Source organism: Phoxinus phoxinus, assembly GCF_949152265.1.
Source record: "Phoxinus phoxinus genome assembly, chromosome: 16".
Taxonomy (NCBI): domain Eukaryota; kingdom Metazoa; phylum Chordata; class Actinopteri; order Cypriniformes; family Leuciscidae; genus Phoxinus; species Phoxinus phoxinus.
In genome coordinates this window covers 8334653-8359543 of record NC_136891.1, presented here as the reverse complement: position 1 = coordinate 8359543, position 24891 = coordinate 8334653, and the positions used below count along the sequence as shown (strand labels likewise).

At 36.6% G+C, this 24891-nt stretch overlaps 2 protein-coding genes and 1 long non-coding RNA gene across 3 annotated transcripts in view; 2 read left to right on the top strand and 1 right to left on the bottom strand.

Annotated features, from left to right (window-relative positions):
- ift172 (intraflagellar transport 172) overlaps positions 1 to 13695 on the top strand; it is a 32363-nt gene extending 18668 nt beyond the window's left edge. Inside the window, exons 33-48 of the mRNA XM_079639376.1 lie at positions 570 to 750; positions 1384 to 1481; positions 2504 to 2633; positions 5427 to 5525; positions 5842 to 5951; positions 6314 to 6377; positions 7606 to 7692; positions 7785 to 7901; positions 8041 to 8151; positions 8263 to 8382; positions 9249 to 9344; positions 9614 to 9673; positions 11061 to 11159; positions 11257 to 11410; positions 11821 to 11912; positions 12234 to 13695. Of these exons, the coding sequence (XP_079495502.1) occupies positions 570 to 750; positions 1384 to 1481; positions 2504 to 2633; positions 5427 to 5525; positions 5842 to 5951; positions 6314 to 6377; positions 7606 to 7692; positions 7785 to 7901; positions 8041 to 8151; positions 8263 to 8382; positions 9249 to 9344; positions 9614 to 9673; positions 11061 to 11159; positions 11257 to 11410; positions 11821 to 11912; positions 12234 to 12323 (1708 nt within the window). The 3' untranslated portion in view covers positions 12324 to 13695. The remainder of the gene's footprint in view (positions 1 to 569; positions 751 to 1383; positions 1482 to 2503; positions 2634 to 5426; positions 5526 to 5841; positions 5952 to 6313; positions 6378 to 7605; positions 7693 to 7784; positions 7902 to 8040; positions 8152 to 8262; positions 8383 to 9248; positions 9345 to 9613; positions 9674 to 11060; positions 11160 to 11256; positions 11411 to 11820; positions 11913 to 12233) is intronic.
- Positions 13696 to 23809: 10114 nt separating this feature from the next.
- On the bottom strand, positions 23810 to 24418 carry LOC306983686. The gene is made up of 2 exons (XR_013794418.1): positions 24304 to 24418; positions 23810 to 24125 (listed from the first exon to the last, which is right to left on the bottom strand). It is a non-coding gene; the product is annotated as an uncharacterized lncRNA (long non-coding RNA).
- The window catches only part of msraa (methionine sulfoxide reductase Aa), a gene marked incomplete at its 5' end in the record, with an annotated part of 73326 nt that continues 72454 nt past the window's right edge, over positions 24020 to 24891 (top strand). Inside the window, one exon of the mRNA XM_079584246.1 lies at positions 24020 to 24155. Within this exon, the coding sequence (XP_079440372.1) occupies positions 24020 to 24155 (136 nt within the window). The remainder of the gene's footprint in view (positions 24156 to 24891) is intronic.

The window sequence follows — 24891 nt, the reverse complement described above, 5'->3', positions numbered from 1 at the left end:
TATAATATATATATATATATATATATATTATATATATATTTGGCCAACCACTTTTTGTTCTTGTAAACACAAATATAGGCCTAACAATATTTCGTGAAGCTTAAGCTTAAAAAATACATTTCCCAATGGGGAAAGAAAAATTAACTGAGGTGTATTCTCTGAAAACCTTTTTGTTTCATTTTAACCCATTATTTAAGTAATTTTATCTTGTTTCTATGATGTTGAGATATTTTTGTACTGGAAAACAAGACAAAAATACTGATTAAGTCAAATGAAACCGATGAAAAAGGCAATAGGAACATTTATTTCATTGCAGTTTACTTATAAATTCCTTTATAAATGACATTAATAAAATATATATATATATATATATATATATATATATCAACAAATAACATGCATATTTTACTAACTTTGTTCAATTATTTAATTGGTTTTGCACAATAGTCTCAATGTCTTTAATCCAACTACTTCATGATTTATTATTTGGTCATTGTATATACATTGTATTGTTGAATTTCTAAAAATTAGGTTTGAAATATGGATGACTGTGTCTGTTTCTATTGCAGGCACGTCCATAACAAGGACTGGAGTAATGCCCAGAGAGTGGCAGAGGCTCATGATCCGGGAAGTGTGGCAGAAATTCTAGTGAGCCAGGCCAAGTTCTGTTTTGACCAGAAGGAATTCCAAAAAGCTGAGGCCTTCCTGCTTAGGGCACAAAGGCCTGAACTGGCTATTAAATACTACAAAGTAAGAGTTCTCAATTCTTCAAACACAATCTGTACTAAACAAAAGTGTTCTTCATTGTAGAATATCATGGATTTGATGCCTTTTAAAGATACCCATGCTGCAGTCAACATCCTCATAAAGCACAAAGAGATCTAAACTTTCTAAACATTTTTAAGAAAAAAATCAGGGTAGCTACTTTCTGAAGTTACCAAAATGTAAAAAAAAAATTCGTACCAAAGGTTAAACGGATAATTCACCCAAAATATTAATTTAGTCTCCCTGATTTTGTTTGTGATGTTTTATCATTCATTTTCATGATATTTTATCTGACTGTAAAATTCTAAAAGTTCTTATTGCATTATTTAGTGTTTTATTTATTTGTTTGATAGAAAAAGATATTATTAGCAGCATATCAGCATTAAAGAATGATGAAGACATTCGTTTTTTTATAGAATTAATTGCATTGAAATAACAAATAAAAAAAAAGACCAACAACAATACATGTAACTTTAGAATTACAGGAGACAAAATTTATCACAATTATATTTTAATAAATAGTTGATTTATTAAAAAAAAAAAAAGTAAGATTTCTTCTTAGTATAAAAATATTCATATTAAGTTCAGGCTTTGAATAATCATATTTTCCTTTTCCAGGATGCTGGGATGTGGACTGATGCAATGCGGATCTGTAAAGACTATTTGCCCAGCAAGCTGAGCGTCCTTCAAAAGGAATATGAGAGTGAGGGCAACTGGTAAAAGAACTCTCTTTTAACTCTTCTACTATCTGTTTCTTTTTCTTCTGCCTTACTTTCATTTGCGTCTCCTTTGCTGTACCTCCCTTGTTTGTTGTCCTTCAGAAACTAGGGCTCTGCAGTTGTGTGGAAAAGCTTGCAGCTCTGAACTACATTCGGATCCTCTCTTCGTTGCTTGGCTTCCCTCCTTTATTAGAACATGGCAGCTTTTTATCCTAAATTAAATCCATAATGAGCAGCTCATTAACGCGCAGACACGCAGCAAATCCGTCTCCACTGATAATTTTCCTATTTTTAATGACTTGTGGGAAAACATCAAAGGCTTCTTCGCTGTCTTCCCTGGGAAGATAGGAGAAACATTTTGCATAGTCAGTTCAAGGCCCACTCAGCAATAATATAGGCTTCTTGTATCATTAACCTATTTTCAGTCAAGAGTCTGAACTTTCTTGCCATGTTATGTTTTATGATTGACTCAGTTGATCCCAAATGTCTTTTTCTCTTTCCAAAGGCAGAGGTGTAGGACGTGTGTCTCTTTAGGTGTCCCTTCAGCCATGTCGCTTTCTTTTGCCCCTGTCCATTCTGACGAAACCTTACGTAGTACGAGGCGGAAAGTGATACTGGTTGAGTGCTAGACTTCACAGCCGTGAAATTCAATTCATTCCCGGCAGTTTTAAAGCCATCATTTCTAAACATTTATGCACACAAAACATGCTACTAGATTTTTTTTATTTTTAAACTGAATGTAGATTTCATGGTCATTAACCGCCATGTCATCTCAAGATTTGAAGCACAGAGGAATGAAGACCTTTCATAAATAGGGGTTTCAAGTCTTTATTCAAAACACTCATAGTAAAATAATCAGCACACTAATAAAATGGTATCACTTATTGCTTTTTGCAGAATAAGAAAAAGCAGTGAGTGTTTTTCTTCTCATGAGCACTATGTTAATAGAGATGGAAGGAAAGCAAATGACAACGTCTTACAAGTCTAGGAAAAATAAGTGTATGTCTGTGTGTTTACAGGGGTGTGGAAGGTATGGTTGAGCAGGCTCAGGAGTGGGAACAGACGGGAGAGTATACCAGAGCCGTGGACTGCTATCTGAAAGTTAAGGACTCATCTAACAAGGACTTGCTGATGAAGTGTTGGATGAAGGTAAAGTCCAGACTCAGCTGGCAGGAGTCACCATATAATCTAACTTCATAAAGACCTCCGATGTCATGCTTTTTATTAAATATTCATTGTGTTTCATTTGAATTTCAATAGGAATCGGGTTCAGATAGACAATTCAAATTTGCTGTGTTGACTAAAGTTTGAAAGTGACTCCTGTGTGAGCGTTGCTTGGTTCATACATCACTACACTATTGACAATAGACAATTGTGCTTTTTTGCCTGCAAAATATCACCAAAATTTCACTAATGTGACTGCATCTTACAGTAAGACATTAGTTTTGTATTATTTTGAGAAATTTTTTTTATTAGTATTATTATTTTTTCTAATGATACTATTTTGAATATTATTATCATTATTTTGTTAAACAAAAAAACTTTAAAGGGCACCTATTATGACATTTAAAAAGATCCTAATGTTGTTTAGGGAGTCCCCAACAACAGTTCTACATGCATGCAATGACAAAAAACACTTTTGTTGTCGTATAATATGCATTTATTTTTACCTGATTTGCTCACCGACTCCCAAATGATTCGTTCAACGACTCATTTTCCAAACCCCTCCTTTGCGCGACGCTAATCTGCGTTGATTGGTCAGATGACCCAGCAGTGTTTACAGAGATTATATTTATTGTTTAACACGGAGTACAATTATGCTTTTATCAATTAAATTGCGTTATAATAATGATTATAGTCCACTGCTTTGTAGTTTGTAGTAAAAAACTAAAAATAAGATAAAGAATTTAATGTTATGTTAGCGAGCATAGCCCAGAGTTCATATTATAATAGCACAATCAGTCTTTGTTTGCGTTAGCCCGATGCATAAACATAACGTTTTTACAACAAAAAAAATGCAGTTATGTTACTACGAGATATTATTCTATTCTTTAAGACAACTCCGAAAACAACGACAAACACTTCACATATCTCAATACAATTGTCATTGAAAACCTAGAAGCTAAACGGTGCTTACACAACAAACAAAATAATAATTAAGCATCCTACATAAAACATATAAGCAACAATTATTAATAACACTTACAGGTTGTGATAGGGAGGAGGAAGCTGATGCAAATACACTTGGAACTGAACCTTCCTTCAATATCATCGGCTCGCGAATCCAAGTTTGATTGCATTTAAGTTGGTAAAGCAATCGTCTTCAAAATGGCGCGACCAAAGCACAAGGCTCGGACTATACTTCTGTGGTATAGTTGTATATATGATGAATTGTAGCCACTTAGTCTTCAAATGCTCCTCCTTGGGCATATCGCACTTCAGAACGCAGCGTCTCGTCGCCGTGATGATTTCAAGTATGCTTTGGAGCGCAATAAGTGGGCGTATCGTATTCAAATAACTTGACAAGTTGACGTCATCTAGTCAGAGAAAAAGCTTCGGTCTTCTAACGATTCATAAAAATGACTCCGAGTCGACTCTTACTTTTGAAAGACAATAACTTTATATACGGTGCACTTTCATATTTCAAACTTTGCAGGATGTTTTTGTTCACTTAGATCTATGTTACACACTACATGAAAGGTACATTTCAAAATTTCATAATAGGTGCCCTTTAAATCATGACTGGAATAGAGCCAACAACAATAAATTAAACCAAACTACAAAAAACAAAATTGATCACAATTATATTCTAATACATTTTATTTATATATTTGCATATCGTTGCTGTAATGCAATACTCTAAAAAGTATTGGATTATTTATTACTAATTATTTTCTAAATCCCATATCAACCTGACAAGTTGAACAATACAAGTAATAGCCATGAAACTGCTCTTGTAATAAATAATACAAATATAATATAATATTTAATATAAATAATATTACATTTCACAAATTATTCTTGAACTGACCAAAGTATTACTTTAAAAACATACATTTTGTCATAAGACATTTCATTTTCATGTTAAATCCTCTTATTGTTTTATATAGAATTGTTCTATAGTCTGTACAGTATTTAATGCAATTATATCAGAAGTACCTATTATTAAATGAAGGACAAATTCAGAGTAATCCATTACTTTACTTTTTCAAAGGAAGAAATAATTAAATTATAGTAATTCATTTCTTAGTAATGCATTACACACAACACTGGGTACGACTCGACAACAAATGTTAGAATAAGACACTCGTCTCTGCTCTTCAAATACATTAAAAAAACGACAATATTATAAAAGCTTTGGTTATTTTAACAAAGCTTTCTGCCTCTTTGAAAGGTTCACAGATGTTTCAATAACCCTGTGAATCTAAGACTAGACATTGCGTTTTCATCTGCATCCCTTATACATTTTTTACTGATTGATCATGTTTTGCATTGAAGTCAGGGGGTGTTGAGTGTTTAGGTTTATTATTTAGCTTGAAGGTCTTGCAAAAATCTGTTTATGTCCACTCAACAGAGACAGAATACCATTAGCAGTATATTAGACTAATGGCTCAAATCAACAACAACAAAAATGCTTCTATTGAAGCTTCAGCCAAGAAGCTGAACTATAAAAAAGGAATCAAAACATTGATCTTTCAACCTAGATCAACTGCAAATGTTCAATTGCCCCGACTGCTGTATGTGTCATCCATTAGAGAGCTCTGCTCAATTTCCATGAAATATCTGTTCATTTAGGTCATTCCTTTCAGAATTAATTGCATAAAAATGTTTGTCAACTATTTCACTGACCTGCTGTAAGTATGTTTTTATGCTCCTTAAGAGCTTGATTTTAGTTGCATCTACAGTTTTACTGAGGTTTTCTCATCTTTTCATGTCCTTTAGGCAGCAGAATTGGCCATTAAATTTTTATCCCATGACAAGGCTGTGGACGTCAGTCAGGTTGTCGGGCCACGGCTGATTCAGCTCAGAAAGTACAGCGAGGTATGTTTGTTTTATTTATTTTTTCAGGTATAGAAGCACACTCAGTATATGAAACTCAACATTGGCATTTGTTTTTTATTTTCCTCAAAGATTTTTAGACGTTTTTTAAGCAGAAATACAAAAAAAGCCACAAAGCTTTTTTTATTCTCGCAAAGTATTGTGTTTTGAGAGAGAAAATGGTGCTTTCAATGTGTTAGTGTGCCCATGTGTGCGAGTATATATTTAGTGTACATGACACAAAAGCTCACAGACTTCGTCTATTCTTCGGCGTCCTTGAGCCGTGGACCTATTGAGGTACACAATGTTTTTTTTTCAGGCTGCTGAGCTCTACCTCAACCTGGACCTCATTAAGAACGCCATAGATGCATTCATTGAGGGAGAAGAATGGAACAAAGCCAAAAGAGTGGCCAAGGAGCTCGATCCAAGGTGAGCCCTTAGCAGACTGGTCGCCCCTAACAACGCTACAGCCAACAATGTAAGGGGGAGTGAAATCACTCTCTCGCTGTCAGAAAAATCACTCAGTGCAACAAATGAAGTGCACGACAGCACAAGGCCAGAGAGGTGCAGATGGCCTTCGCAGTTTATCTCTGACTGTCTTTTATTTAGGCACGGAAAAATAGGTTTAGGAATCAAGTCTAAATGCTTTCCGGTTGCTGGATGAGGTGTATTCTTAAAGATCAACTGGTAGTATAGAATTGATATTTATGCCTTATTGAGAATACTGTGATGTCATTCTTTAAAAGAGTTTGCCTTTTAATGAGTTTTTATGACCTTTCCTCTCTTCACAGGCTAGAGGAATATGTGGACAAACGCTACAAAGATCACTTGAAAAATCAAGGCAAAGTTGACTCTGTAAGTTCTTTATATCAGATTAATCTGTCTTTTTGCCAATTTTATTGATATATATATATATATTAAATACAGGACTTTAAATGATGGGGAGAGAGCAAAGGGTCAAGTTTTGGCTGTTTAGCCAGTTAGCCTTCTGGTAGATGCTGGAACTACACCATAGTAGAAGCAAAAAGCATACAAAGTAGCATCAAACATAGATGTATATATACAAAATTGCAAGCAGCATATACATATGAATATATCGTTATATAGGTTTGCCAAAGACTGACTTTTTTTTTTGAGGGCTCATAAACACAAGGAATTGACTTACAGCTCAGAATAGTTGCTACTTGCCATTGAGATAAATGAGAATGCTACCGGATAGCTTTTTCCAGGTATCGCAGACCTCCTTGGGAGAGCGAGAGGGAACAGGATTGTTAATCGAACTCCTGTCGCCCACATGAGCAGCATGGCTCAAAATGTCAGGGAACTGCTAGCTGTCAGAATCCTGTTTTAAGTCTGAAAAATTGTAAATCTATTTGCAATGGAAGTTGAAGTTAAAGAGTGCATTAAATGAGCATAGCACAATACCGCAGACTGCAGCTCCTCCGCTCCGGTACTTCATTGTTTTCAGTTATTGTTGTGAGGGGAGAAAAATGGAGACGATTGGCTTGATTCAATTTGGAATAACAGATATGAGTCACCAAATTGATGTGAGCGCTTGCCTCTCATTGCAATGATTTACTGGCAGTTTAGTTACATTTACTGTCGCTGAAGGATGCAGGTCAGGGCTTTATTGAAAAGAAAGATAGAATGTTAATGAGGAAACTAGTTAAATGTACATGTTCATAATAAAACGTAGCCAATCAAGGATGTGCCATATCATATACTATAATATTGTGTATGAATGAGAAGAAAATTTTGATTATAGATTGAAGCAATAAGCCATGAGAGGCATGTGTTAAAGGGATATTATTATTATTAGTGTTAATAATACTACTAAATATCATTATTATAATTAACACCATTTTTTATTTTGATATTATTATTATTATTAATAAAATATTTTAAACCAATTGTTTTTAAAATAATTAAAACTATTACCTATTACTAATAAAGTAATAGGTAATAGTTTTAATTATTTTAAAACTTATATAATAAATTATATATGTATGCATAGTTTTATTTATTTATTAATAATAATTACATCTTAATTTGTCCTAACAGTTTTCCTCTATTTTTCCATCAGTTGGTCGGAGTAGATGTGGTGGCTGCCCTGGACATGTACGCTGAGAGAGGACAGTGGGAGAAATGTATTGACACAGCCTCAAAACAGGTGCCAATTCATCTGTTCTGCCACCGCAGACGTGTTAGTGACAAAACGTGCCATCATTTTCACAGAGTATCTCCCTTATTATTCTTCAACAGAATTTTAAGATCCTGCACAAGTACGTTGCCCTATACGCCACTCACCTGATCAAAGAGGGTGGGGCAGAGAAAGTGCTCGACCTGTATGCCCAGCACGGTGTGCCAGCTTATTCACAGGTACATGCAGTTATGCATTGTAAATCAATCCATGTTTTTAAATTCTGCTTTTAAAAAGAAAGCAGAACGTATTTTCCTTTAAATGCCCCCTCAAACTAAGCATACAGTCTTTTATCTTTCCTTCTTTCCTATCTTGCAGAACTTTAACATTTACAAACGGATGTTCCTGGAGCTGGTGAGCCTGAGGGACCGGGATTGTGCAGAAGCTTATCGGATGTGGGCCGATCTGAGGGACGTCCTTTTACTGCTGGTGAGCTCTGGGTTACTATGGCAGCTTACACTTGGGGGATTTAGTCCGTATTGATTCTATATTCAAGTGGGAAATAGTGAATCTTACGGTGTGTGTCTCTGTGCTGTGCAGTGTGAAAACCTGACCAAGTCTTCAGAAGCTAATTCTCCAGCCCATGAGGAGTTTGAGCAGATGCTGCTGGTTGCTCACTATTACGCCACCCGCTCTGCAGCCCAAGGCATTGACCAGCTGGTGTGTACATACTTCAAGATGATCTTTATTATGTGCAAACAGTATTGTATATGCATTTTGATACCACTTAAACCCTTTTTATTAACTACTGTTCAAAGGTTTGGGGTCTGTAAGATTTTTTTAAATGATATTAATACCTTTTTTCCGCAAGAATGCATTAAATTGATCAAAAGTGACAGTAAAGACATGTATAATGTTACAAAAGTTTTTTTTTTTTTTTAATAAATGGTTGCCATTTCAACTTTCTATTCATCAGAGAATCCTGAAAAAATGTAATCACGATTTTCACAAAAACATTAAGCATTACACAACATTGATAATAATAAGAAATGTTTCTCGAGCAGCAAATCAGCATATTATAATGATTTATAGAAGGATCATGTGACACACTGAAGACTGGAGTAATGATGCTGAAAATTCATATTTGCCGTCACAGGAATAAATTACATTTTAAATTACATTAAAATAGAACATATTTCAAATTGTAATGATATTTCAGAATATAGGATTTTTACTGTTTTGATCAAATAAATGCATAAGCAACATGAGAGACTTCTTTCAAAAACATTTGAACGGTAGTGTATATACAGAAAAACTAGAAATTGTAATGTCTTGAGAAAAAAAAAAGTTTTCCTAATCATTCATCAAAAAATTGCATCACCTTTTCTGCTAATGTAAAAATGGCCATAGGGATAGGATCAATATTAACCAATAATATCATAGCCTAATTTTCACATCTAATCAAATGGCAATGGATAACATAAAGCCTCTCACATTATTTTATTTAGAAAAATGTTAAACATTCATAGCACTTCTCTGTTATGTTATCTGTCAATGTAACTGCATACATGTTTACTTGTCTACAGAGTTCTGTGGCGGCCAAGTTGTCCGTCTCTCTCCTGAGGCTCACCGAGCTCTTTCCAGCTGACAAGGCCTTTTATGAGGCTGGCCTGGCTGCCAAGGTGAACGCACAGCGAGCCCAGCTCCAAACACACACTCACATTGCTGCTTCAACTATTCATGTGACACAGGAGGGCAGCTAAGAGCCCTGGGAAATGGGCTTAATTCTCCTCTGTTCGCTCCAGTAATTTGATTCGCAGAGCAGTTTGAGGCGCCTCGCGTTCTGAAGACGAAGCAGCAATGTGTCCTCTTTTAAATATTTCTTGAACTTTTAATTTTTAATTTGAGCTGTTTCAGTTCTGCGTGTCACTGATGAAAATTTCTCATGCAGGCCGTGGGATGGGAGAACATGGCTTTTATCTTCCTCAACCGCTTCTTGGATTTGGCTGATGTAAGTAAAAGACTTTTGCTTGTGTGTGCTGTGCAGTCTGATGAGTTTCTCTCAAATGAGACCATGACAGAGAACGCAAACCATCTGTTGTGCCACTAACCTTTTAGTTGGAATGAAACAAACGTAAACTTTACAGACCGCTTGCAGAAGTTATTCCGCTTGCTGCCCCAGTTATTCAATAGGGGAAGTAAGGGGCATTTTTATTTTGAAAGGAAATAATTATTGTATTAAGAGAGGATGCATTAAGTATATCAAAAGTAACAGTAAAGACAGCAGCAGAATATGGTTGTCTGTCTTGTAGCTGAGTCCTTATTATGGCTACGTTCACACACAATTCGTTTATTCACAGGAGTGACAACCCCATTCTATAAGCGAACTCGCACCCCCAAATTTTCAGGACTCACAACCACATTCTCATAAAACCCTCGCTGTGTGAACGGAACCGGGCTACAGTCACGTCATACAGTGCGAGAGAGCCGTTCTGTGGTTTTGGTACTGTAGCTTACAGTGACTGAGATTTGAGCTGTGTGTCATCTGAAGGTTTTAGATCCAGTCTCCACCGTCAGTTTTGAGTTCTACGTGTGACTCGAATGCTCCTCTCTCCACCCAGATATAAAAGCTGTTTTAGGTTAATGAAGATTTGATGGATGAACTCGTGGATCGATTGAACTCTTATTGTGTCAAAAGTGATACGATTTGTCTGTTTTATGGACGTCGCCATCTTTGATATTACTTTGGTCACTGTCGCTATGGTTACTGGTAAGAGAATACAGGCTTGACACCCATCGCACATTCGTACAGACGGTATTCGAGACGCTGCTGTAATTTGCTGTGTGAACAGGACATTGCGAGACTCACACGCGGTTGTCAATCCCCCCAAAAAACGTACATTCAAAAATCTCTGTGAACGTAGTCATATATAATGTCACAAAAGATTTATATTTCAAATAAATGCTGTTCTTTTGAACTTTCTATTCATCAAAGAATCTTGGGAAAAATGTATCACAGTTTCCACAAAAAGAATACATTTTTTCAATATTAATAAGAAATGTGATTTAATAAATAATAATAAAAAATTAAGCAGCAAATCAGCATATTAGAAGGGTTTCTGAAGGATCATGTGACACTGAAGACTGAGGTAATGATGCTGAAATCTCAGCTTTGCCATCACAGAAATAAATGACATTATTATAAAATATAATATTTCACAGTAATTATGTTTTTGCTATATTTTTGATTACATAAATGCAACCTTGGTGAGCATACATGATTTCTTTCAAAAATATCCCAAACTTTTAAACGATAAGTGTAGATTAATTTTTTTTTTTATATATATCTCCTTTAAGTGTTGTTATTTTTTCCCCCTGTAATTTTTCTAAATTTCCAGGGCATCGATGAGGGCACGTTGGATGCTTTAGATCACACAGACTTCCAGGATACAGATATTCCATTTGAGGTCCCCGTACCTTCGAAGCTGCATGTGACCGTAAGCCTTCGCCACGAAAACTGCATCACTGCTAGTGTTTTTTGTTTGTTTGTTTTTATACTCTTTGAGCAAACTCTTTCCATTGGCTGTGTTCTAGGTGGAAAAGAGAGAGGAGATTCGGGAATGGGTTCTGACTGTGTCCATGGACCAGCGGGTGGAGCAGGTGCTGCCGAAGGATGAGAGGGGCACATATGAAGCCTCCCTAGTGGCTGCCGGCACTGGCATCCGGTCCCTACCTTGCATCATCACAGGTGAGGCAGTCTGCACAAAAGACGGTCCAGTGAGCGCAGGGACGCTTGGATCAATGTTTCCTTTGAATGGCTTGTAAACTGGCTCGTTTAAAGGGATAATTCACCCCAAAATTTACATTTTGTAATCTTGTATTCACCCTCATGTCAATCCAAACCTGAACGTCTTTCTTTCTTCTGTGGAACTCAAAAGAAGATAAATTTCTCTTGTGTGTTTTGTCCATATAACGAGTGTTCTTTCATTGTATGGGCAAAAACATTCTTCCAAAAAAAAAATCGAGGGTGAGTAAATGATGACAGATGTTTAATTTTTGGGTGAACTATCCCTTTAAACAAGCTGTTTTAAATGGCTCCTTTTATGAGTAGAATTATACAACTAACATGAAAGTTTCTTCTTTTTCTTTGGAACACAGGTTACCCTGTCCTGCGCAACAAAATTGAGTTCAAAAGACCAGGGATGGCAGCAAATAAAGATGACTGGAATAAATTCTTGATGGCTACAAAGGTACAAATGAGTCAGTGTTACCTTTGAGCTTTCACAATTAGTCTTCAATCACACTGCAATCGTTTGAAATTATAATTAATATGCCATCTTGATCAAAAGTTAACTCTCAGGACTGAATTTATCAGCATGTGTTGTGTTGAAGTAAATGTAAATGCTCTCTTTCGATGTATTTCATCATCGTTTTTTTATTTTTTTATCCTTGTGGGATTACAATTTACAATTTTTGCATTACTTTACTATTTCCCCCTCCCCCCACCCATCATGCCTAGGGTCGCCTGTGGTGCTTTGATCATGATTGGTTGTTTTTGTTTCACCCTTCAGACCACTCACAGTCCAGAATGTCAAGATGTGCTGAAATTTATCACACAGTGGTGTGGAGGTCTCCCGTCAGCTGGATATTCCTTCCACTAAGATCGGGGAAGGTGCACACTATCTATTTCTCTATCTGTCATCATCCTGTTCTTCACTTCCTTGCATTCGCCTCTCGGCTGTTCTGCTTACACATTTAATCAGCCTTTTTCATTCTCTTATCCAAAGGCAATATTCACTTCTTGGTCATCATTCCCTGGCTTTTTTAAAATATATATTTAAAGTATCATAAGGTCAGTGCCTGAAGGTCATTTAACGTGTGTTAAATTTGCTTGACTACAGAAAGCCTTTGAAATGTCTTCATTTGAATATCTGTAACTTTTATACATATTCCATAAGTTCATATGAGTTGGATATTTTGATATTTAAACACTAAATAAATAACGAAATATATTATTAAGATTTTCAGTGTTCTCATGGACGTTTGTATGAAGCGATTTTAAATTAATATTCAAGTGTAATAAAAATGAAAATTATGTCCATATTTTATGAATCAGAATTATTGTTGAACTGTTATGTGTGATAACATTTCTAAGCTTTCAGAAGGCTTTATGCCTATTGTGCTTCATATTTGTAATATATTATTTCCAAACTAATAACTTATCAGTGACATTCACTAGTGTATTTACATTTAATGTGTAATGATCAGCTGGTTTATAATAATTAATAGTCATCTGTCAAACAACGCCACCTTGTGGACACCATAAGGTGTTGGGGTGAGAGAGGACACACTCGCACTCACATTCGTGGCCTGGTACAATTTCAGTTCTCATGATGTAATAATGTGGAGCATTCCTTTTTATTTCGAGCCAGATCTTTGTTCCATAAAAACGCCTTAAATCTCGAGGCATATTTATACAACGCATATTTTAATATGTAATAATAAGCATCAAAGAAATTAGTGGACTTGTGTGTGGGTTTGATTTCACTTTCTCCATATTATATAACTGAATGGATCATTACACTGATGGTGCTTAGTTGCATCGCTTGTATAAAAAGACAGAAAAGAATGAACTGCCACAAAGGAACGATTTATGGGGGTCAGGCCCCCTAAACATGCACAAGAAACGTAAAAAAGAAAATATGATCATTTGCATTGTGCCAGACAAACCTCGACAGAGTGTGCTTGAAAACATTTTAACCACTAAGTAGGCTAAGCAGGTGTTTTAAATTCTTTAAAACTCGAATTCATTTAAAATAGTCGTATAATTTGCACCCAGGACAAGTCGTTTTTATTCGTCACAAGCGTAGTCTTACCTGACAGTTTCGCACATCTCATTAACCAATTAGACTAACATATATCTGTATTTGGTCATAACAGTCTACGTTTTCCAACATTATTCCAGCGTTATATTTCCTTGATCTGTAATTTTCAATGTTGTTTTTCTACTCCAATAAATTAAATCCACCCATGCAAATTCCATTGAAACAACTTCCTTTTGTGTCACACTGCCACTGTGTCCCCGCGTCCTTCAAGAATCAACATTTACAAAAATTACCAACTCGCTGATTGAAACACAGGGGCAGCTGTGTGAATTGAATCTGCGACCTAAATATTCCTTTGATGAAATATGCTAATGTAGGCTACATCTCTGCCTAATGAGGTTGATCTGACATTATGCAGTGTCCTTAAATACCCTTTAAAGGATATAGCATTTTCGACAAGGCCACACACGGTTCGCTTCTCCGGTGCTAAAAGGCGGAAAATTCTGTGTTCTGCATAATTCCTCTTTTTTTTCTACTGCGATGTCTTTGGTCATTTTAGTGCCCTGGTTTGAGGTTACATCATTCAATTCCAGTTGAATGAGGCCATTTATGTCACGTTAACTGCCCGTGTGCGCTTATTTCTTTTTCCTGAACATTTGAAATGAAAACTCCAGCCTAAGTAATGCACGTGTGGTTTATAAAATTGCATCTTGATTATCTCCATTTATTGGCTTGAATTGCCTGAACGGTTAATCTGTAAACGGACGAATGGTTGCATTCTAGAACATGCAGGAAGAAGGCCTGGAAAGGAATATTTCTGAGGTGAATTGGCGTTTTAATAATATTTAAACCTCTAACGGAAATTATACATTACGTTAAGCTTGATTAGTAGCCTCGTGGACGAAAATCGTTAGACTACAATTCGACTGGTGGCCTAAATTATAATTATTATGATGCAACAAAAGCATGTTTTCTTTGATATCTTTGATTGGCGAATATAGCTATACGCGTTTACCTATATAATATAGTTTCAGTTGCCTATTAAATCATAAAAATTATTTGGCAAAAGCCTATAGGCCCACATTTCCAAAAGCAACCATTCGCTATAAATGACCTTGAAAAAAAGGTTCGCGGTTAGTCTATAATACAAAGATTATACACTGTGTAGGATGTATCTCTAAAAATGAACATTTTATATGAAATGAAGATGAAATATTATGTCAGGAGCTGTAATTAATGGCATATTTAAGGCGCCATAATGTGAAATGCCAGTTTCCATTATCAAACCGGAATATGGACCATAAGGCTAAGCGTGGTAGCCTATATACACTTTACAATAAAGGTTCTTCATGGTCCTCTTAAATTCACCAAAGAACCATCAAGAACATGTTTGCTGTTCTTGCTGGTTCTTTAAAACGTTCTTGGTGTTGCGTTGATTCTTCAGATCAGTGTTTTGATTGCTGGGTTAAAACCGTAAACAACATTTTCTAGAACTGATCAAAAGTATATTCTAAAAAAATATTCTATGGAATCAGGCAGTAATGCCCCTTTGCTTCTATCTTTTCGACGCCAACTAAAATGTTGATTTTGTAAATCGTGAATGTCATTGTGAATTTATATGAAATATCGCTTAAATTGCAGTTAAAAATCTGTTACTTTGTATCTAAATTACACATAGGCCTATAGCTCGCGGCCTGCATCGTAATTACTGCGCATCATTAGCATCCATGTTTTTTTTGTAAATTTTGTAAAAAAGTGTCAGTCACAAAATCTCAGAGATAAAAAGTGTTTATGTTCTGATAAATCGAAACACAACGTGGCAAATATTGCGTGGGGGAAAAAAGAAATTAATGTCTGCTTTGTGAATATGACATTTTATTGACAAACTAAAATGATTTACAGTATCAAGGATACAATACAAACGTACACATGCGTAATATTTCCTGTGCCTTTAGAATGAGGACACATGACAAGTGTCACTTTGAGGACCCACTGCTGTCAGAAATTCAAGAAATCCGGAACAGTTCGTGATGTGTTGTTTAAATTGGTTGTCATTTTAGGCCTCACAACTTTTCTATCAATATTATTCTTCATCTTCTCCCGAAGTCATATATAGTGTCCCATATCTGCAAATGAGACTATGTGGCGTTTCTATATTTTAAAAAAACGTCCTCTAAATAGCCTAGACAAATAACAAAAGGACGTTTCATCAGACCTCAAGGTTAATTGTTAGTGTTTTGAACCCGTATATGCCCATAATGGCACTTCATAGCCTAATATTCAAGGATACGCACTTTTGCGCAGCACAAAATTATGGAAGAACGCAATGAAATATTAAAGCTCAGTTTGGCCGCATTGATGCGTCGGTTCGCCACCACACAAGCTTCTCTCTCTCTCTCTCTCTCGCAAAAAAAAAAAAACCGAGCGAAAGAAAATAAGAATTGTCATGCATCGCAAGCACGGACTATCTGCGTCGTGCAGTTTTTAAAAGCATTCATCGATGATATTTGCCATCTCTCTTGGCATTCACCGCGTGCCTTAATTGTATGGACATTTAAATCAAGGTCCGCTGTGAACACGAAGAAAAGCAGGCCTGTTTTCAACCACAATGTTGAGAATCGCACAACTAGCTACAGATATCCCATGCAGCAACGATGTTGCACCAAAATGTCTACGTCCTCCTCCGACTGGTGTAGCATCAGCATCAGCATCCAACATTGCACAGAGCATCATGCATTCTTATGGTATCTGTGCATCAACACACACATAATAATTCAAACAAGCGTTCCCAGTTATTACATTACCTATTTTTTTCGAATGGCACGAGTGCGTTATCTCCACAGGACGGTGCGCATCTCTCCATCATGTGTTGGTGCAACATAAGGCCCGAGTAAAAAGAAGGCGCTCAGTGGCGTGCTGCATGCAGTTGGTCCCTTGCTCAACTCCCATGAGATGTAAAAAATAGTAGAGGGCCCATCTGGCTCCTCACCAGCTTTGTCAAGTCTTGCATACGCTAAAATGCTAATGACCTAGATAGCTCATGCAAAATGCAGCAGAGGTAAGAAAGAAGGGGGGATCTGTGGGACTAGAGACACCGCCGCCTCGCGTGGGGGGCGGGCGGGGTATATGTTAGAAGGTGGGGGCAGTTGAAAGCACCTGCATCAGGAGGGGGTAAACTAAATATTGGGGGAAAAAGTGGAGGGGACCATTTGTCAAAAGCCGACCTTGCACCATATACATCGAAAGGAAAATTCCCCGCAAATTGGATTTTAATTAGGCGATCCATTCAGTCTGAAAATCAAAGAACCTATTAATATAGCCTGACATATATTGATACAGTGGCACCCTCAATGCATTTACAGTCTGCTGTCATATGAGCTATAAAGAAGAAAAAAAGAAACATGCTTTAGTAAAACAGACGCAGTTGATTGACATTAACAATTTGTTTAAAAAAAAATAACATCGCACATCGATTTCATCAAAACTTACACAAATACACCTTGCGAAGCAGGACATAAATAACAGGTTTTTATCCCTCGAGATAATAATTGTCCATATATCCAGTTTGGGGAAATGTCCACAAGGCAGCCGGTGCAGAGGAGCGTCGTTCAAAAAAAATCATCAAATGTTCCGCACGCTTTTGCGCACCTTGATGCTGCTGGATGCGACATAAATCATTCCCGGTTACAGTGTTGCATCACTCGAATTTCTTCATGATAAACGAAAAAAGGAAAGCAGAAAAATGCATGTTAGAAGCAAATAGCCAGAGCAGAAGGCTTCGGTGCTCGTAAGCAGAGTCGGTCATCATGTGAAATGGTGTGATGCAGAGCGCGATCTGACAGAGAGGAGGAGAGCAGCCCAGTTTATCACACACACTGAAGCTCCCCGTCCTGCTCCTCTGTTCCCTTCCCTTCAGAGAGGATTATACTCTGGTGGAAAGAGGTGGCATCTGTCGGCTTACTAAACATTAGCCGTTTGGAAAATAGTTTCTGCACTTTTCATGATGCACAGGGGTCGTCGTCATGTGTTCTAAACAATGCACATTTGTCTATTTACTCACCTTTTTTTGACGCACAAGTGCCGTTTGAGTGCACGATTTACTGGTTTATAATATGAATAACAACAAAAATACGTTTTTATTTTAAGTTTGATTAGATTTTGTTTTACTCTTATCTTAACACAAATATGCAAATATGTAGTGCAATGCGTATCGGCAAATAAACCACAAGTCTCTCGAAGAAATAAGGTCATCGTGCGCCATAATACCATTGACTGTTAATTCTTCGATGTAAACAATTTCACGTGAAATAAATATTTTGTTAACACCGCGATACACCCTTTGAAAGTATTAGTTCATCAAAGTGTGTCCAAAAATGAAGGCCGACTCCATATGGCCTGTCATCTGCGCGTTGAGTCCCATCCCCCACACACGCGCATCCCTCATGCCGCATTGATTTATTGTCGAACACTGATTTATCTTCATCCTTTCCTCATTTTATTGGTACACGAAAACGTTTACACCGACTCGAAATCACTGATAGTTCTCATTTGGTTAGTGATGTAACAGTCACCTAGCCTACAACAGCATGCCTTGTTTATTACGCAGGCCTATCTATCTATCTATCTATCTATCTATCTATCTATCTATCTATCTATCTATCTATCTATCTATCTATCTATCTATCTATCTATCTATCTATCTATCTATGCACTTTGCAGAATTCCACCTATTGCATGTATTGTGAGGGTTAGTATCCGCCCCTGCTCTTGCTTTGAGGTCAGCAGAGGTCTCTTGATCCTCTCTCGTGTTGCAGTTTTGAGGACTGTCGTCTGCCGCACGCGTGTCTCCAACAAACACATTCGACACGCAGTGAACTCCAGATGGTAAAGCTTTTCAATCCACCCTTATGCTGACGACACATGGATAAAGACACTGTCTCTGAGTACTCGCAGACAGACGACACCTTCAAGGGACCGGGAATATCATCTCGAACAAAGAAATGTCTACTCAAATGTTCTGTTTTTGTGTTATGATATTAGATTATTATTGCTTTGCTACATCCTATTGTTTGAAATTAAAACACCTTTCTATCAGTCTATTAACACATCCTAAATTGACGTAAAGTGATCACGTAAAATAAATGTAACTAATTTTCTACAAAAAACACTTACGCAGGGGTGCACATACGTTTTTCAGTCTGGTTCTCATATGAGCACCTGGGGATTTGGTTTGGTGCTCACACTGCACATAGTGTGACCCTTTAAATATAACTATAAAAAATAAAAAATAATTAATAATAGTATTAGGCCTACTGCATTTTATTTATTTAGTTAAAAAAATAAAGTGTGGTAATACTATTATGTATATATTTTTTTAATTACTATTAAATAAAAAACAATTATTGTATAGTACACTTAAAAAAATACAATACTAATACTTTACATTTTCTTTTTTTTTAATAAATGAATTTTCAACATTTTCAAACCTAAAATCAGCCAGCTTTTATTTTGGCGGGTTGCCAGGAAGTAAGTAATTCAGTGTTCAGTACTTTAGTAACGTTACTGGCGTTAGCCATGGTTTTAGCACTGCAGAAGCGCGCAGTGAATGTCACAGTTTTGCGTTTTGCTCTGAAACCGGCAGATTTAGGCATTCAGTTAAAATGGAAATCGTATACAGTATTAAAGTGTCGATTTAAAACTGTGTTTGTGCATTAACCATGTCGGTGCGCAAATAAGCGGTCTGAACTTATTTACCCAGCGCATTTTTATTTTGGTCGCGCATGCGCACCACTTGTGTGCGCACCCCTGCCTATGGCGGCTGTAATGCATGCGCCAACATACTGATAAGCAGGGACGTGCACAGGAATTTTGAGGGGCAGTTGCTCTGACATGAAAAAAGGGCACATGATCATCACTTAAAGGGCACCTATTATGACATTTAAAATGTTCCTAATGTTGTTTAGGGAGTCCCCAACAACAGTTTTACGTGCATGCAATGTCAAAAAACACTTTTGTTGACGTATAATATGCATTTATTTTTACCTGATTTGCTCACTGACTCCCAAATGAATCGTTCAACGACTCATTTTTCAAACCCCTCCTCTGCGCGACGCTAATCTGCGTTGATTGGTCAGATGACCCAGCAGTGTTTACAGAGATAATACTTATTTTTAACACGGAGTACAATGATGCTTTTATCAATTAAATTGTGTTATAATAATGATTATAGTCCACTGCTTTATAGTTTGTAGTAAAAAACGAAAAATAAGATAAATAATTTAATGTTATGTTAGCGAGCATAGCCCAGAGTTCATATTGTAAAAGCACAATCAGTCTTTGTTTGCGTTAGCCCGATGCAACATAACGTTTTTACACAAAAAAAAATGCAGTTACGTTACTACGAGGTATTACTCTAGGCTATTCTTTAGACAACTCCGAAAACAACGACAAACACTTCACATATCTCAATACAATTGTCATTGAAGACCTAGAAGCTAAACGGTGCTTACACAACAAACAAAATAATTATTAAGCATGCTACATAAAATATAAAAGCAACAATTATTAATAACACTTACAGGTTGTGATACGGAGGAGGAAGCTGATGCTATACACTTAGAAATGAATCTTTCAATATCAGCCGGCTCGCGAATCCAAGTTTGATTGCATTTAAAAAGCAATCGTCTTCAAAATGGCGCGAACAAAGCACAAGGCTCGGACTATACTTCTGTGGTATAGTTATATGAATTGTAGCCACTTAGTCTTCAAATGCTCCTCCTTGGGCAGATGAAAAAAGTTTGCTTTTGAGCCGCACTTCAGAACACAGCGTCTCGTCGCCATGATGTTTCCCTGCTGGCCTTGGAGCGCAATAAGTGGGCGTATCGTATTCAAATAACTTGACAAGTTGACGTCATCTAGTCAGAGAAAAAGCTTCGGTCTTCTAACGATTCATAAAAATGACTCAGAGTCGACTCTCACTTTTGAAAGACAATAACTTTATATACGGTGCACTTTCATATTTCAAACTTTGCAGGATGTTTTTGTTCACTTAGATCTATGTTACACACTACATGAAAGGTAAATTTCAAAATTCCATAATAGGTGCCCTTTAAGCCTACCTGCCCTATGTGCCTCCTGGTCCACATTTTCCTCACATAGTCTGGAGGCTTGTGACTGCTCCTCCTCATCTTAAATGTAATGTAATTATGAAACATTGCCATTAGTCGGCTAAAATATGAGTCTGCTTAATTAATCAATTGTGACCCTGGACCACAAAACCAGTCTTATGTGTATTTATTTTTTTAACTGAGATGTATACATCATGTGAAAGCTGAATACATAATATTTCCATTGATGTATGGTTTGTTAGGATAGAACAATATTTGGCCGAGATACAACTATTTGAAAATCTGGAATCTGAGGGTATAGACAAATCGAAATATTGAGAAAATCGCCTTTAAAGTTGTCCATTTCTATTGGCGATAGTGCTGCATCCATTCACAAAAATAAATGTTTTATATATTTAAGGTGGGACATTTACAAAATATATTCATGGAACATGATATTTACACAATATCCTAATGATTTTTGTCATAAAAGAAAAATCTATCATTTTGACCCATACAATGTTTTGTTGGCTATTGCCACACAAATATACCTGTGCAACATAAGACTGGTTTTGTGATCCAGAGGGTCACAATTCGCCTACACAGTGTCATGTCATCTTTATCACAGTGCAAAGTCTCTGTCTCACCTGCTGGTTGGCGTTTTCGCAGCCAACCCTGCAGTGATGTGCTGCCCTCATGCCTCCCTGAATTGTCTCTCCCTCTCCTGAATCCGCCTCTTTTCAGTGGGCATCACTTCAAACAATACCCAAAATAGTGATAGGATTTAGGCATAACCATTTTGAATAAAATAATTAATGTGATATACTTTCTTTCATCCTTCATTCTTCTTGCTAAAACGAAATGTGAGAAACTAACTATTAGCAGACAGACATAGCTTAGTTTGCCTAATGTAATGTCTACCAAAAAAATAGTAGACTAGCTAGGCTGCTTATCTGCAAGCTATCTGTCTGACTCTGATTATTTAGGCTAAACGTGGCAAACGCTGGATTTATGAAGATTTTAATTAATTTCATAAAACTTGATGATGATGATCTTTCGTTTGCAGTAACGCGTTACTAATCCCATTACTTTTTTCAAGTAACGAGTAAAGTAAGGGATTACAATTGCAAAAACAGTAATTAGATTACTGTTACTTTCCCGTAAGGAGGCAGCGTTCCTGCGTTACTGTGATGTTGTTTCGTTAGACTGTCTCGTGAGTCGTGGCTTAATTTGAGCCGGAACACGCCCAACGTTGGATACGGAACCTTTTTATTGGATCCGGCACCTCCTATGTCACCATGGAAAATTAATCGCTTAAATAAAAAATAAAAAATAATATTTGTGTAGCCTAGTGTTCAATGTTGTTATCGATAGAGCTGCGCGAATGGGGTATTATTTATTTAATCCGCAACCGCATCACAAAACTCATCATCCGTAATTGCTGATGCGAGCCGCAAGAAAGCCCTTGTCTGTTCTAGAAAGGATGCAGCAAAGATATTTAATGCTAATGTATGAGACATCGGCCTACGCTGAGTTTCATTCATTTATGAGGTGCGCGCTCTAGTTAACAATGAAAGTGAAAGTGAACGCGGCGCGCCGGCTCCTCCATGTCACGGTTATTGTCTGCTATATTTGCCTTGTATTTGTTAAATACATGCAAATGGTTGATGAAACATTTATTAAAATAAGATACAAAAATAATTGAATTTATACAAAACGAAATTCACTTTAAAGAAAGGCTTTTAACAATGCAATGCAAGTGAACGCGGCGCGCTACCGCCTCAATGCACGGTTATTATATTGTCTGCTATATTTGCTTTTTATTTATTAAATACATGCAATTGGTTGATGCAATATTTATTAAAATTAAGATACAATTTATACAAAACGAAATTCACTTTAAAGAAAGGCTTTCTACAAAGGAAAACTCCATGAAATGGTAAAAACATGTCTGACGATTTACAAAAACAAAACGAATCTGCACTTTAATGTTAAAAGACGTGGGCTAACTGTTAATAATTTGGAATACAGTCATGAGAGACTTTCATTTTAATTAGTTTATTGCTGTATTTTATTTGAATCTAATCGAATAGAGGATTTTACAAAAAAATATTTGCATTTTATATGCTGGAATATGCAGAAATATAAGTTAACAGAAGAAAGACTTTGTGTATTTCGTTAAAATATGGTGGACTCTGCAGAAATTGGTTAAATGTTCAACATTTTTCTTCAAGTCTGAGACTGTTGCATTTAATTAAATTTTTGGTTGATGCAATGTGCATAAAGTTAAAATATTGAAACTAATTAAACAAGTTTTAAAAAAGAGAATGTTTAATTTGATTCAATTTTAGATGATGGAATATGCAGAAAGAATAGAATTAGGCTGAAAGGAATAGAAAAGGTCATTTTCAGGTCGTGCATCATGTTTTTAAGTAAATAGTAAAGCTAACTAGTAAAGTAACTAATTACTTTTGAAAATAAGTAATCAGTAAAGTAACTGGATTACTTTCTTGGAGAAGTAATCAGTAATCAGTAACTAATTACTATTTCCAAGTAACTTGACCAACACTAAAACTCACCTTTTCCGACAACGCTGAAACGCCTCACCGACAACCGCGACAATCTCCTTCTAGGGAGCGCCCACTCATTCATGACATGCAGCGCTGCAGCCACGTAAACAGAGTTTGTCCCCTACTGACTTTCACTTTCGGTGGCCAATTGGAAGTGAATGAGGCTTTGCGATTTTTTTATTTGTATTATTTTTTAAAAATCTATGTCCACGTGATTTTTTTTTTTCTCTCTCTCTTTCTCGGAAGGGCAACGTGAGTCGAAAAGGGCATTTGGGCAGTTGCCCGGGCAACCTGAGCAACCCCCCTGTGCACGTCCCTGCTGATAAGATAACTAACTTTCAATTTGAAGACATTATTACACATAATAAAAATCACAAACTTCCAGTAACTGACAGAAGCACATAAGCCCAATGATCAGCACAAAGTAATTACATAATTATTAGCATTTTGAATATTAAATACAATATGGGGTAGCCTACACAAAATAGTGGGTCATGAAGTTGATGCTCATGGTTTTAGTATATGGGTGTGACTTATTTAAAACTTTTTATAAGCTCACATTAATTAATAGACTATATATTTGTAGTATTAAACATATTTTTCACCACGGAGCCATCAAAATATAAAAGTAGCAACACAAACGAGGAGCTTATAATTTTTTTATTAAAAAGAACAGCTATTCCAAGCTCATAAACTGTTTTTGATCACTAAGCGATATCTTCCAACACACCAGTGACTCTGAGTCGTTTTAGCACTGGATTAATAAGCATACTTATTTACTTTATTAGAGTTAAGTAACGAGCACGCGCTTGTGCAATCGTTACACAAGTGCATCGCGTGCTGCGTGTTTGTGCTCATGGTCGCGCGGACTTCCGTGCGTTTGGTCTGGAGTCATTTTATCCAAAGTAGAATGGGAGATATGTCCTCCAAAGTGCGAATGCCATCTCCGGAGGAAGCGCTGCCTGGAAGGGAGCAGAGCATGAAAGTGTCAGGTATGGCGTTGTGAATTTCTCTGACTTTCTCACTCACGTGCTAACGCGGCTATCAGCGGTCAAACAAAGGCAGCGCTGTAAGGTTTTAATTCGCGATGGGATACATACATACAATGTTATAGGTTACGGAATTGCAGCATAAGCTTACGTGTTCAAAAATAAATCTATGATGGGTCTTCTGCGATCGTGGAAACGGGGGGGCTTTGTTTTGTTTTTCCTGGATCTGTGCGACGCGCATGCGCAGTGCTACAGTAACATCTAATAGGCAGTTATTTGGTTTATTCTTGACATCCAGATAGCGGGTATTTGCAGACTTTATTTACTCCCATTTCCTTACTCAATAGTCAATTCATATATGTTTTGTGACGCCCTATAGCAGTACATTTTACTCAGCCCCTTTTCTCTTTTTCATTTTTAATAAATTTTTCACTTCAGAGTACCATTTAGGTGGAGCAAAATGTTTTCAAAGTAAGTCTTTTTTTTACTGCGTAATATCTCCTACACTTGTTGGCATTAAATATTCAATATCTTTTTCATCAGAGGCAAGAGTACAGGGTAGTAAAGGGCAATAAAAAGCACGCTTGCAGTGGAACAGAACAGCTGACTCAGGCTCTTACATAAAAATGGAAATGCTGCTTCAAGTAGAGTGAGTGAAGAGCTCTGATGGGAACAGAGGCTGGCTACGAATCCTAAATCACACCGTTTAAGTGACATCATTTAATCGGAAAAGAAAACA